The sequence below is a fragment of the Carettochelys insculpta genome, chromosome 3, assembly GCF_033958435.1.
Source record: "Carettochelys insculpta isolate YL-2023 chromosome 3, ASM3395843v1, whole genome shotgun sequence".
Classification (NCBI taxonomy): Eukaryota; Metazoa; Chordata; order Testudines; family Carettochelyidae; genus Carettochelys; species Carettochelys insculpta.
In genome coordinates, this window is record NC_134139.1 from 61,166,891 (window position 1) to 61,182,061 (window position 15,171).

Genomic DNA, 15,171 nt, shown 5'->3' on the forward strand with positions numbered 1-15,171 from the left:
AGCTATGAAGCTGAGCTTTTCCAGCTCCTGCAGAACCTCTTTCTTTGCTTTTGAATGGATTTTTTTTTTCATCCGAGAGCAGGGCATTACTTGTGCACTTAGTCATGCTGGTTATGTGAGCATTCTAGTTGCTCAAAAACTGCATAAAAAAGTTTACTGTACACTAATCACGAGTAATTCTGTTGAAGTCAGTTGAGTTCTGTGCTCTTTATTGCTACTTAATGGAAGAAGTAATATTACTTTTAAAGGTTTAAAAATCTCTGTGTGTGTGTGCACATATATAAGAAGCTCGTTTTAAAAGAGAGAAAGTCAGAAGCATCCTCCAGAAAGGTGGACAGACAGGCTGAAATACCCATATAACTTAATTTGGGTAAAATAGCACTTGACTGTATAATATTTCATATTTGTCTGGTGAAAGTTATGTACAATTACTTTTAGTAGGTATTTTAATAGCATGATTTTTCATTACCCAGAATGCTTTTTTCATATCTGTGATTGCTTTGTGTTATACTGTTTGAAAGCTTGCACTGCGATTAAAATATGAGAGTCAAAAGATAGTACTTTTGGGTAGAGGTAATTAACTGGCATTATCTAATATGAATATGCATTGGCATTATGATTCTTTAATTTTTTTGTAATAGATTCTGTCTACAAGAAAAGCTTCCATTACTTCTTATTTTCTGCCTGGCATAAGAAGGGGAAAATTAATGTGAAAAGGTTGAATTGTTTGATACAGCTGGGTAAAACCCAATAAATTACCCTGTTCTGTATTAAGTACTTTGCGAGGGATCACAAGGACATGAGTATTGATGTATTTAAACTAAGCAACAATGGAAAATCATGAAAATGCTACTGCAAATCAGTTCTTGATCTGGAAAATAATGATTGCATGCAATAGAGGGATGGTGTAATCCCCTTTCCACCTATTTTTCACCTCTTTCTTCCAGCTTTTCCCCTTAAACTTTCTTCATCTAGTAATTGTAAGCAATTGTCCAGTCTAAGCATTTCTTGTATAAATGAGTTTTGTAAGGGTGTTCTGATGCTAGGCTTGCTGGTTTTTTCCCTAAAAACAAAATGAAAAGGGTAAGCGTATATACTCTTCCAGGGGAATACAAGCAGGCAAATCCATGGCCATTAGTGTCCACTATGCTGATTCAATTCAGGTAGCATGGTAGCAGGTACAACAGCAGAGCCAAGTGAGCAATCTGGAAGTAGTAATTTTTGCTAGTCAGAAAAAAAAAACTAACTAAATTAGGATATAGTTATAAAAGACATGTCACTGAGGTGTATAAGGATTCAACCCAGAGAATGGATTTAAAGTATCAGACTGCAACTTTACTTGTGTGACATTTCTTGGAGGCCATTCAATAACGAGTAGGAAGTTTTCGTGTCACCCTCCTGTTTGTGAGTCCAATTCTGGAGCCGCAGATCTTATCACAGAAGAGGCAGGTGTTAGTAGATGTTGGAGGGGTGTGGAGCAGTTTTTGACACACTTTTCTTCTTCTCTGCCTCTCCTCATTGGCACTGCAGCAGGGCTAGTCAGATTGCACCACCCCCTCATGGATTACCATTCTCCATTGGACTTGAGCAAGGCTTTCCCAGTGTTGACACCGATGCTGCACTTTTTTGTGTGTGCCTTCCGCTTCTCCTTATATCACTTCCACTGGTCCCCAACACTCCTCCCTCCTTTCTCCAATTCAGAAATCAGAATCTGTTTAGGGAGGTGCTGATCAGACATACGAACCACATGACCAGTCCAATGAAGTTGTTGATGAATAATAATGGCTTCAATCCTGGTCATGTTTGACTTTTCCAGGACACTAGTGTTCATGTGCATATCTTCCCAAGAGATTTTTGGATTCTTGTGAGGCAGCATTGATGATATTTTTCAAGTACCTTCAAATGATGCTTGTATGTTGTCCAGGTTTCACATGCATATAGTAGCATTGGAATAACCACTGCACGGTATACAAGGATTGAGTGACATAAAGGTGTAGAGCATACCCCAATCCTGTTACGCAATGTAAAGGAAATAGAGTGTACGCAATCAACAAGAAACAAGAAGGCAGACCGTCCTCTGCTTGGACTCCCAAAACCACCCATGGGATCTAGACAGCTTCTGAGATTCCTGACCAACATGGAGAATATCTCAATCTTCACTAAATGTCCATGAGCAACATTAGTCACCAAATTTCTGTTGAGTCCTGCAAATAAAATTACCCAGGGTTCTAGGCCTACTCTTCTAACTTTCTTGCAGTTGGACACTGGGGGACAATCAAACTAATTCCACACTGAACATTCATGGATACTATGGGGAAAGTCAAAAGATCCTCAAAGCTGATTTTATTATAAGGGAAATTCCTTCCTGAATCCCCTGTAAAAGAGTCATACTGGGTCCAACAGCTCAGTGGAACTGGTTCTGCACCACTGTGGACCCTAGCATATAATGGGGAGTGGTTAGGTGCTGTTTGAGGGCTGCAAAGGTGGCAGCCCTAGGAGCAGAGAGGGGTACACTGGGAAGGAAGATCAAGTCTGACTACTAAGGCGTGTCCATGGCACTGATGGCTTTCCATTCATCCTCTCTGGCTTTATGTGATTCTGCATAAGAGAATAAGAACACCTGTGTCTGATAGGAGGAGTTACAGCTCCATTTTCCCTCCCTGCAGCTGGTTCAGCATTCTAGTAGAACTAAGGTTAGAGGGAAAAGATGGTCATGTTTAAAACTATTGTACTGTGAAAACCATAGTGCATTGGTTATGCCACCAACAGTATGTCTCTTTGCTTACGAGCCCAAAGTTGCTATCATATACAAGTTTAATTTACTGGTGTGTGTTTTCACACAAAACACTGAATCAAGAAACTCAGGACATAGAAAATCACAGTAATGCTAACAAATACATATTGCATCATTTAAGGTTCTCATACGAATAATTCTCATGTGTAGTGAAATTTTCGGCTTTTATCCCATATTTGGTTTCAGAGATTGAGAGGAATGATGAGACGGCTGTCACTAATCCTGTCTTTTCACTTCCCTGTGCAAAATAGTGTAGAGTTAAAGGCTCCCAGGGCCATGTTTTTAGAAGGCACTCAGACTTGCATTTGGATTTGCATGTCTGAAATTTTTTATCCAATATTTAGATCATGTGGTTTTGCATAATAAAAGAGTGCTGGTTTTGGTAATATAATCTTAAATGTTAATGGATGTGTTTCTTTGGTGATTTTTCAGACTTAGGCCAGTCTTTTGAGAAATATATTTCAATGTATATAAAGTCACTGAGGTAGCTCTTTGGCTTGGTGTTTCTGTTTTGCATAAAATTAATGAAAGAAAGGAAATTTTGCTCTTGTGGATCTTTATTTTTGTTGCTTGATGATAATTTCTGAACTCCTCATTTCAGAAGCTGGAAAGAAGAGCAATTAGGTAGCAAACTGGGATGTTTTATGCTGGGGAAAAATAACTACTCTACCTTTATATTGTCCCTCAAACTATTTCCAATATTCGCTAAAACTTGTTTTCCCATACTTTTTATTATTTTTTTAATTTAAAATCTCTCCTTTCATTTGGGAGAGGAAGAGGGCCTCTGGAAAAAGCATCACATTATTTTGAAAGGAATTCGAAAGAGCTCATTTTGTGTGTGGATACTTCCCTTGTTCTTTTGGAAGAAGGCCTGATTTTTCTGAAAGGATGTGCTAGTGGCTTGAGTAAGTGATAATACTGGAATTAGAGCAGAATTATTTTGGGTACTTGGTCCTGTCCTCAGCCACTAGAACGGGCTTCAGCTAGAAAAAAAGAAATGTAACTGAACTCCATAGGGCCCAGTTCTGTCACCCTTACTCTGAATGAATAAAGTCTTATTGCACAAATAGTCCCTTTGATTTCAGTGTGGCTGCTGCTTTGAATAAGGTGGTGCTCAGCTTGGGTGAAGGTAGCAGAATATAACACAGTAACAAAATCGGATTTAATATTCACATTTCCATAATGACATTTTGATCTGCCATTTTGTTGTTGGGGAGAGCAGCTTTTCATTTTTAAGATGAGATCTTTATCTGAAAGAAGTCTTAAGAATTATCATTTTCATTAACTATCTGCCTGTTTTTTCTAACCAGGTATTAAGGTGAGTTTTAGAACCATGGAACCTGATGGTCTGATCCTTTTCTCTGTGTCACCTGGGAATCAAGAGGAATTCATTGCACTTCAGTTGCAGAGTGGACGCCCTTACTTTCTTTTTGATCCACAGGTATGGTGAAGAGAGTGATAAAATAAAAATAGCTTTATTATCGATCCCCAAGGCATATTGTATGCTTAGTGGTATAAGAGGATGGGGGTGCTTGCTTTTTTCATTTTTTTCATATTGATCCAGGTTAATGGGTTCTTCAGAACTTTAGTAATTGGTTTTCTTTAGAATAGAATCACTGAATCCCCTTGCAGGATTTTGTAACATTTAGTTATATTTGCAAGCATTAACCTGTTTAGAGTTTCATTAATTAAAAATATTTTGTTAAAAAGTATTTTCTTACCAATACAACTGAATTAATAATCATTAGTACCACTTTAAAATTCATTTTTAAATACTAGGACAAGAGTTGTGAAGATGCCACTCTTTGATTACTAAACAAAGAAGTATACATTCCTTGTAAATATTTTCAGCAGCCCAGTTGACTGTACATCTGTTGACATCCCTGGGAGTTTTCTCGTTATCTTTAGTGGGAAAACAATTGAGTCCAAACTTCAAATTGGTGCTGACAATACATATGTTTACAACCTTTTTTAATACTGGTATTGAGACTTGTATTTTTCATTATACCTATTTAAAAAAAATTAAACTCTGTGGCCGTAGCATCTTACAGATATAGCCCCCCCCCAATTGATTAAAAGTTATTCAGTGTGCAGGTTAGATGACTGCATTAATTCTCTTTTTAAAAGAATCAAGAATGAAATCTTGTCCCTGTGAAGCAAATGGGAATTTTTTCATTGGTTTCAGTGGGGCCATGATTGTACTCTGGGCTCTGATCAAAGTGCATTAAAGTCAGTGGAATGCCTCCCATTAGTTTCAGTAGGCTTTCAGTGGGGAGCCTAGTACTGTGACTTTTTAATATATATTTAAGGGATTGGAAGGGATAACGTTGGCCTTGTAAACCAAGGGTTGTAAATTCAGTCCTTGAGGAGGCAATTCAGGAGTTTGGGGCAAATAGATTAAAAAAATAATCTGTCAGGGATGGTGCTTGGTCCTTCCGAGAGGGCAAGAGACTGGACTCAATGACCTCTCAAGGTCCCTTCCAGCTTTATGAGATATGTATGCCTCCATATAGTGAGGACCTGTACTCTAGGTATTTAGTCTAAAATACTTTGACAGGGTAAATACACACAGAAACAGTTTTTTTTAAAAAAAAAACAAACTGTGGGGAGCTGTTCAAAATTAAGCCCCAACAAATGATTCAAGAAATTAATTCTGATGTGGTCCCTGAAAACCATTTATGATTTTCCAAATCTGAAATGCCTTGTTTTACATAAGCATATTTAAGTTTGATCACAGTATCATTCTACTACTCTGCAGTAAAAAAATGTTACCGAAGCATTTGATAGAAAGTAGTTTGAATACAGAGAACAGTGACTTCTAAAATTAAGAACAGATTGGCACATGTATTTGTGTGGTCCCAACTTGAACTGGTTACAAATACATGTGATTTCTGATGTATAAAACTATTAATGTTCTAGATTGTTGCCAAAGATAATATGAAGAGCCACTTATTCAGACACCTGATCTTTAGAATGCAGCATCGTTTGTAACAATTTTAACGCTAACTAAGTACACTTTGATGAGACAGCATTTAATAAAATGCTCATTAATTTCATCATTAGCAAGGGTATGCTAAGAAGTAAGCCAGTTTCTTATGTCACGCCCAATTAGCATCCCATGCTAGTAATCCCATTAGTATTGTTGAATTCACTAATGGAAAAACTAATGGGCATGCTACCAGGGCACATTAATTGGGCATGACACCAGTTCTGCTTTTAATTATTAAACTACAATAATGAAATGTGTGTTTGTAAAATATTAAAATGTTGAAATAAGGCAGAAGGCAATAAAAATTATACATGAAAATATGCATGGGTGCATGTAAGTGTATGTGGGTTTGGGTTATCATTGTGGAAAAGTGAACTGATATAAAAATGTCTGCAAGTCTCTGAAGTAGGTACCTTTAACAAAGGAACATGCATCTATGTGGCAAACATACTGCATATGCTCATGGGAAATTATTCCCTCTTTTTAATCTTAAATATATCATATGTATTCTCATGCATGGTATGCACAGTGACAGCATCCAATTAAAACTGTAGTGTAGAAACATGTACTACATTAAGTTCCTGTATTCTGGCCAGCCACACTCAAAGTCTGAATAGAAGGAAGCTTTATTCCTTTAAGCTAATGCAACTTTAAAGGCTGTGGTAGTAATGTTCTACAAAGTACGTATCACGTTAGTATATTAATATTCTGAAGGAAAAAGTAAAGTCACTGAAAGGAAGAGAAGTTGAGAACAAAGGTGTAAACACAAATTACAGAGCTATCTTTTTCATTTACTGATGGACAGTGGCATAGAGGTGCCAGAAACTATTGCTAAAAAACAAATGAGATTAATTGCAAGTTTAGAAAGTAGTTCTCTGAAATCTGTCCACGGAGTAACTATTTGCAAAAAAAAATTTACTTTATTAATATCTCCTGACTTTGCAAAGTAACATTTTTGAAGTTAAATACTTGCCTTTTAAAATTTTATATGCTAAAGATATGAGCATTCATATGTGTTTGCTGCTTCTTGTTCAACAAGTCTGATTTCACCTTGTAATGAAATTTCAATACAGGATGACGTCTATCAATAACTAATATTTACCTTTACTCCTGTGAGTGGTCCCTATTTCTGTAGAGCAAAGGATTTTTATGGGAGTTGGCTTAATTGTAGCCAGGTTTAAGCCAAGTTGTAGAAACCAAAGCAAAATTATATTTGCAAACTTAGGCTACATTAGAATCAATTTAAAAATGACTTCAGCTCCATCTCTTGAAGAGGTATACCATAAACTGTCCTAATCAACATTCTATCAGCTGGAATGCTCAAACAACTGGCCTTTTTACCATAAGTAAATGTAAGTTACTTTTTCCATAAGTACAATACGGTGAAAGTAAAAACAAATAAATACAGCAAACACAGTACAATACTACAATACTACTGTTGTTGGTAAATAAAGTACTCTGCATTTATTTTTGTTTATTTCTTAGTATCTAATCTCATTTGTCTTTAGTGTTATGCATTGCTAGGTGTACCTATCTATGATCCAGAATATGTGAATATCTGGCAACTTCCTGGTCTCGGAGTGGTTGGATGTGAAAGAGATTACTGTACTTTTATAATAATCTTTCACATCTCTACCTGTCATTTCGTTCATCCCATTGAATATGGTTGCTCCAAATACTAACAAGGTATGGGGAGGGAAAAAATACAGCTAAATATTTTAATAAAGTCCTTCCATAGTTTCCATACGAATATTACGTAGGCAGATAGAAAATATATACTAGATTGGACCATTACTTTATTATCCTGGTGTCTTGCTGCCAACATTGGCAGCGTTCCAAATGCATATTCAGAGATCTAATTTTTATCTTGATTGATGATGACATTTTATTCTTTATTTCTTAGAAGCATGGAAATGTCCTTGTGTGAATGCTTCAACACAGACTGTGGTCTAGTTGTTAGATCAAAGGGGTTGGGAGTCAGGATTCCTGGATTCAGTTCTTGGATTTGCCATAGTTTTGCACATGCCTCTCCATCGATCTGTGCCTTTGGGCAAATTATTTTTGTTTGTATATTTGATTGTTGTTGTCTATTGTTAGTATTCTGAGAGAAGCCAAAATGTAGTAACCATTGACCATGTGAACAAAAGAGATAATCTTGACCCAAAGCTCTTACAACCTAAGAAGTAAGCAAAGCATGGAAGAAACAGATACAATCAAAACATGTTTATATCTACATTAATTAAAATGGAAGATACATGGCTAAGTGCATTTCAGTAGTTAAAATCTCAACAGATAAAAATGTGTATATACCCATTTAAAAAAATCAGCTATGACGAACTATGCTTATCTTGTCCATTATTAAATGGCTTATTTCTTATTTCTTTACCTCAGTTTTTCTCATTTATTAAATTGGGATAATGATATTTAGCTCAGTCTAGGGTTGTGAATCTTGAATAATTAAGGCACTTCGAGATCTCTGTACAAAAGGTCACATAGAAAGACAATATTAACTGTTGCTTGAGGTGTTTGTACAAAAAACACATTAGCATGAGAGATTCATAAGAACTGTGAGAAAGGAGAGCACATTTTATTTTCAAGCATTCACAGTATTTCATTGATAACCTTGCTTCAAAGCAAACATTTTTGTTTTCACTCTTCCTCCCAGTCATGTGAGACCGATTAATGAAAAGCTTATCTCGTGTGTTTGAGGCAGAAATGAACATTAGAACAAGAGTCTGCTCTTTCCCATTAAAGCCAGTATCCCATAAAAGTAAATTGGAGTCACCAGTGAGAGTTACTTTGCCTGCTATTTAGAATGTGACTTCTTCATTTTTAAATCAATGACTTGTTTAAATGTTCCAAGAGTATAACATTAAACTGACTTCCTCTGATATGGTATGCAGCTCTTTGCCCAAGTACAGTGTTTTGCTTTTAAGAGCAGAAGGTGACATCTTGGTCCCTCTGAAGTCACTGGCAGAGCTCCCACTTACTTCGCTGATATGATTTCATCCAAAGTATTCAAGTTTTACTGAAACAGTAACAACCAAGTTTCAAGTATCAGAGGGGTACCTGAGTTAGTCTGTATCTTGAAAAACAACAAGAAGTCCTGTGGCACCTTATAGACTAGCAGATATTTTGGAGCATAAGCTTTTGTGGGAAAAGGCCTGGTTCGTCAGATGCATGAGTGGGGGTTCCAGAGGAGGATCTAAATTTAGAGGTTCTTGAAATGGAGGGAGTCCCAGTCAAGAGGAGGGCCAGAGCTGACAAGGCCAATTCAGTCACTAATCACGAAGGGTGTGGCCCATTATCAGCAGCTAATGTGGAGGTGTGAACATCAAGAGAGGAGAAACTGTTTCAGTATATAGCTCTGTAGCCTAAAATTATGTCTCTTTTGGTATCCTGCTCTTCAGAGTGAATTTTATTGAATAATACTGAATTCCCTGGGAAAAGACACTTTATCCTACAATTCAAATGTGATTTAATGCTCTTGGGCTGTGCTTACTGAGAATTACTGGAGAACTTAAGCACCAATCAGACAACAATGCACAGCAAAGGCCCTAGGACACAGACCCTTTTCCTACAGCATTATGGAAGAAACATCTGTTTAAAAAATGAATCACTCATTTTGATGTGATGTCTGCATCAGTTATTTTCCTTTTGAATGGTGTGCAGGTTGAACCTCTCTAGTCCAGCACCCTTGTAACCTGACCAATGCTTTAAGAGAGGTTTTTCTGGAGGTCAATATTGTTGAGCATATCACCAACATTTTCACTGCTTACTGGGCTCCTCGAAGACATTTAGGAGTAAATAACAGCAGAGAACACTGAGATCTAGCATTGGTGGCTGCAAATAAACTTTAGTGGGCAATGGGAAATTTGGTCATACTGTTACGTGGTCATCTGGCTAACTAAAATCATGCCAGATTACAGATGTTGCCAGACAAGAGGGTGCTGGGCCAGAGAGGTTCAACCTGTCTTTAGAAAGGTTTTGTACTAGTCATTAGCCATTGAGCTCTCTGTGTGTGTCAATTATCTGATCTTTTACACTTTTTATGTCCAAATAATTTTAATATAACTTGTCAAAGGTTATGATTAAATTAACATTTATTTTGTGTGCATCTCTTACTTATGAATGGCATCTTAAAACCATCGCCTTGCACTTTTTTTCTGCTGCATTTTTGTATGACTTTTCTCTTCTCAAAAGCGATTGGACTTTCTTTTACACTAAAGTCCTGTCTTTATCCACAGTCCAGGCTTTCCAATACTGCCTTACAAATATCCCTTTACTTAAAGACATTACTTAGCAATAGAAACTGCCAAACAACAATCCCAGTTTTGTTAAATGTGATCGTGGCTTTTGTACACTGGATTCTCATTTCATACACTGCAAGTTGCCCAAGAGCCACCCAGTAGCTGTGTGTTGAAACATTACAAAACTTCAGTTTTAAACAAAACTCCCACTGAAGTCTGTGGAGTTTCAGAGGGTGTCAGAAAAGAATATATGTGCTAACTTGTAGTAATAACTAAATTGAATCCCCAGACACAGACTTTTGAGTAGGCTAGTTTACCAAGGATTGGGATTGTGAAGAGATGGGTAAAGCTTGCTCAACGTTAACCATTATTCATCAGTTTTGAAGAGTAAAGGCACTTTGAAGTAGCACAGGTACTTTGAAGTGTCCATGGCTACACTCATGCAAGCACTTCGAAGTTGCTACAGGGGAGAATTAGGCTAATGAAGTGCTGCATATTCAACACAGTGCTTCATTTGTAATCTCTCATCAGCTTGACTACCATGTCCCCTTCGAAGTTGGGGCATGTGTGGACAAGCCCTGTGTGTCTGAGGCAAAGGTTGCAATGTACCTAAATGCTTATATTTTACCTGCATATATAATCTAGCAAGATACCTTCTGTTAATATATTAAATATTTCTTGAAAGGGATCTGCAGTGGCAGTTACTCCCACAAATGATGGTGGAAGGCAATACAATGATAATGTTTGGCACCATGTAATTGCTACAAGAAATCAGGCGTTGGGAAAAATCACTGTGGATAGTCAGTACACAGGTAATTAACCCATTGCCATCACATTATATCATTGTCAACAGGGTATTACTCACTTGCTTTCACTTTCCCTGCTTTCCCTCATCTATGTGTCTAAAATATGTGCACACATTTTCATGGTCAGATTGGTCACAGTACATGGTACAGTTTTCACTATCCACAATAAAGTTTTACTATGATAGCTATGGTCTGTCAATCACTGGAAACTTTAATACTTGAGGATTTTTGTCTCTTTATACTTTTTGATGATTATGCAGCTATTATAATGTTGTTCTATTGCAAAATGCCATTATAAAGCATCATGGGGCTTGTGTAAGAGGACACTATATAAGCATACATTGTACTATTTTTGAATCCTGGATCTAATATATGATACAGTATCACTTTAGAACTGATTTATTGAAAAATGTGCATAGAAAAAAGACCCTCCTTTCCCCCGTTTTTAGGTTCTTCCTCAGCTACAAGTGGCAATACCATTATTGGGGAAAACACAGGTGTTTTTGTTGGAGGACTTCCTCAAGGTTACACTATCCTAAGAAAAGACATGGGTAAGTGGAGCTATATTATTTGTGTGATATACCTGAAATCCACTGCAGTAGAGATCTTGACTTACCTACCTTCGCAACCCTGAGGGCTGCATTGAGGCTTTGCCAGGAACCTGAGGGCAGACGTTAATTTGCATAATTTATATAATTGTTTAATCAAAGCTTAGACACATGCATTTTCTTTTATTTGCATTGTCAATGATAGAAAGTGCTTTTTGGTTGCGTTCAATAGCAATATAAGCAACATTCCTTCATGCATATGTTGACTTAAATATAAAGGTAATGTTCCTTTAAGTTAGCAACATATACATAAAGTGCATTTTCTATTTCATGTAGCATAAGGATTCCAAAGTATTGTGTGGGAGCAATCTTCGTACTGCTGTAAAGACAAATATAAAAATTAAGTTACAATAATTGTAAGTCTTTATGAACTTCTTGATGCCTTTACTGAATATTAATGTGTAGCTACAGGCCTGCCAATCGGGGAGCAAAGGGAGCAGATGCCCCTAGACCCAGCGTCTCAAAAGCACATGTCACTACTTCAGCAATGGTGGAGACATGAGCTCTGAGCCCCTCTGAAATGCCATAGTAAATGCCATTTGTAAAGCGTTGCTCCACTGCTCCAGTGCCTCTGAAGGAATGGGGTGGGGGGCATTGCCATGAGGCAAGTGGTACAAAGGTCTGTCTGCCCTTGGCCCCATCCCTTTCAGGGCTGTGGGGCTGGGCTACCCTTGCACCTGGCCCTGGGGCCCATGGTGGCTGTCAGCCCCACTGTGTAGCTACACATGTACTATAACAATGATGCTTAGAAATAGGACAATACACTTGCTTAGCTAATAATGTTAAAAATTGCTAAAGCTAATCAGAGAAATTCCAGATGTTTCTGCTTCTGTGTTCCAGGAACAAGGAAACACAAATCTGATAAACCACAGAAACATTTTTAGAAAGAAACCTGATGTGAAAGGAAGGTTGGATTGTATTATCAGTGTAACACATCTAGAGGTGAAGTAGCCTAAACACCTCCCTGCCCCTGAAGCCTCACCAAAATAGCTTGCGAACACTATACAGTCAAATCTCATTCTGGGGGCAAGTTAGTGGTGGAAAGGCAGGGGAAGGGTAATTTAATTCAGAAAAATCTACAGACTCATAACTGCAAATCACAGTGTTACCCTCTGTGGTGTGACGGCATGGTGGGGCGTTAGTTCTTGTTGCCCTGGCTTCCAGCTCCAGGCCCTCCAGATGGCAGTTCAAATTGGTTATCATTGAAAAGCTCTTTCTAAGAACCCAGAAAATGAACCAAATACAATAGATAAAACTAACTTCAAAAGTTATGGAGATCCTTCTGGCCACAAGAACAAAGACAATTAAAGAAATATTGCATATTAGTTAAGTAAATGGCATATTCAGGAGCTGAAACTGTCACCCAAGCCCACCATTCTCAAACATTAGCAACCTGAGGACACCCATTTTTATGTAAACATTTTTGAAGACCCCAGATCCCACCCAAACTCCACCCCTTCCTCCAAACCCCCATCTCTGCTCCACCTCTAACCTTCCTCTTCCCTATCTCTTTCTACCCTGCCTCTCCTGAGTTCACCCTCTCCCTACTCCTTCCTCTCTCTCTCAGGTTCCTGGCTGCATCCCACAAATCAGCTGTTCCTCAGCATGCTGGAGGCACTGGGGGGTGGGGTTGAAGTTGATCAGTAGCTCTGGCAGCCACAGACACAATTCCTCCCCATCCCTATCCCCATCTCTGTTCCTGCTCGTTGCCCTCCCTTTCAGCATTTCATCCTGCACACTTGCCATTCAGGAGGAATGGGAAAGCATGGATCAGTGAGGTGAGTGGACCCTAATTTGAAAGCTGCTGACCTAAGCCATTCCAGAAGGCCTGGAGCCAATGAAGGCATGGCAGCAACCAACTTGAATCTAACAAGCCTGAAAGAGGTGTGTTTGCTTACAATTTCATGAAAACAAGTGTATATAAGACCAAAGCGAACACCCCACATGCCCAACCCTTGCTACTCTACATAGGCAGCATGCACTCTATCACTCATCCTGGCCATCTCCACAAGCAAGCTGCCAAATATAGAAAAGAAACAGAATTCTCCAGAAGAAACTAACTTAATGAAACCTCTCCAAGATCTAAGCATAGTTTGATGATTAAAAATTGGCTAAAATGTTCCCAAGGGCTTAGGTTTCAAACTTTGGTGGTGATTTTGTTGGAATACTGAAATGCTGTTGTAACTTAAAAGATTAATAGTTTCTCCTGTTAATCACTAAATGGTTAGTCTGTGTATTCCTGGCAAGAAAATGGGTAATCAGACAAATAGTGTATTTAGTCGGATTTAAGATTCTTAATATTGGTTAATTGGCTTGTCTCAAAACAGCTCCTTAAATGGCTTATTATAAGTAATGGATGGAAATATTTATTTGATATCACAGGATGAAACATTGTTTACATAGCCAGCCATACACTGGCTGATTATTTATTGACAAGTCCACCTGCTGGGATACAAAATTCTTTTACCTATGTACAAACATACCTAGTTATCGAAGGATATAGTGAAGAATGGATTCACAATAATTTGGAGAAACAATATACCTTGGTACTAACTAACCAAGAGGAAAGCACCTCTCAGAGGACGTGCTCTTAGAAGATTAATCTTTGTTAAAACTCTCCACAGAGAGAGATACAGAATAGATTGCAGTGGAAGTAACCAGTTCAACTTTTGTTTGGTCATTTGTGTTGTTTGATATTTTCTGTCCCTTTATTTAAGAATAAAATAGTGATGGTCAATAACTAATTATTGTGCTTGGTCTTGAGCTTCTGTGTAAGCTGTGCTACTGTGTTGGCAGTAAGAAAATCAGTTCTTGAGAACGGACCTAATGGGCCTTTTTCTCTAAACTAAATATTTTTAGTAATTTTTATTTGTAAACTACTTGAAGACCAACAATTTGAAAATACCACTTTCATTCCCTCAAATTGAATTGTCCAAGATCTTAACTGCTGATGCGCCAGGGGTTCAGCAGCCCTGTACACCAGTACGGGCAGGAGAGCTGAAAGAGTAGAGGAATGCAGAATGCAACTACCCAAAGCTACATGCAACGGGCGGTTATATTTAACCAGGATACCAGACATAACAACTTGTTCTGGCACAACTGTCATGGGCTCTCGAGTGTCAACAAGTGGGATTTTTTCACATCCCATTCAAAATAATGTAACTGGACCAGCAAGGTGAATCCTTATGCCATGCTCGTTATTTACTCCAGTATTAGAGCACAGGAAACACTGCTACACTGCAGTGTTTGCACCAACTTTACTTATCTAGTTAATGTAGGTAATTATATGGCTCCCAATAAAGGAGTATCTAAGACTAATGTCTACACTACAGCATAAAGTCATTTTTAAGGGACTTACTTTGATTTGCAATGTGACTGTCTTCACTGCAAATACCACTAGATTACTTTTAGGAAGGGTAAGTTCTTAAACGTCAACCATATGTCAGCAAAATGCCAAGTTTGAATTAATGCTAGTGAGGAAACTGTGCTACTTTAAAATTATTGTATTGGTGTCCCACAGGTATCCCACAATGCCCCAGGGGTGTGCGCTCTGTCCGCTTTCACCTCCCCTGCTCTCAAGGTGTGCAGGAAGTAGGAAACAGGAAGCCAGGCATTTTGAATTTCTCTCTTTATGATTGATGTGGCAATCACATCTAGACACTTCAGAAAGCCCCAGCATGGAGTCATCCGGAGAGCCAGTGTCTCAGTTTGGCTAGCAGGCTAG

General features: G+C 38.1%; 1 protein-coding gene across 1 annotated transcript in view; it reads left to right on the forward strand.

Moving 5' to 3' along the window:
* USH2A (usherin) overlaps nt 1-15,171 on the forward strand; it is a 581,084-nt gene that overhangs the window by 188,250 nt on the left and 377,663 nt on the right. Inside the window, exons 21-23 of the mRNA XM_074989966.1 lie at nt 4,105-4,235; nt 10,719-10,845; nt 11,289-11,390. Of these exons, the coding sequence (XP_074846067.1) occupies nt 4,105-4,235; nt 10,719-10,845; nt 11,289-11,390 (360 nt within the window). The remainder of the gene's footprint in view (nt 1-4,104; nt 4,236-10,718; nt 10,846-11,288; nt 11,391-15,171) is intronic.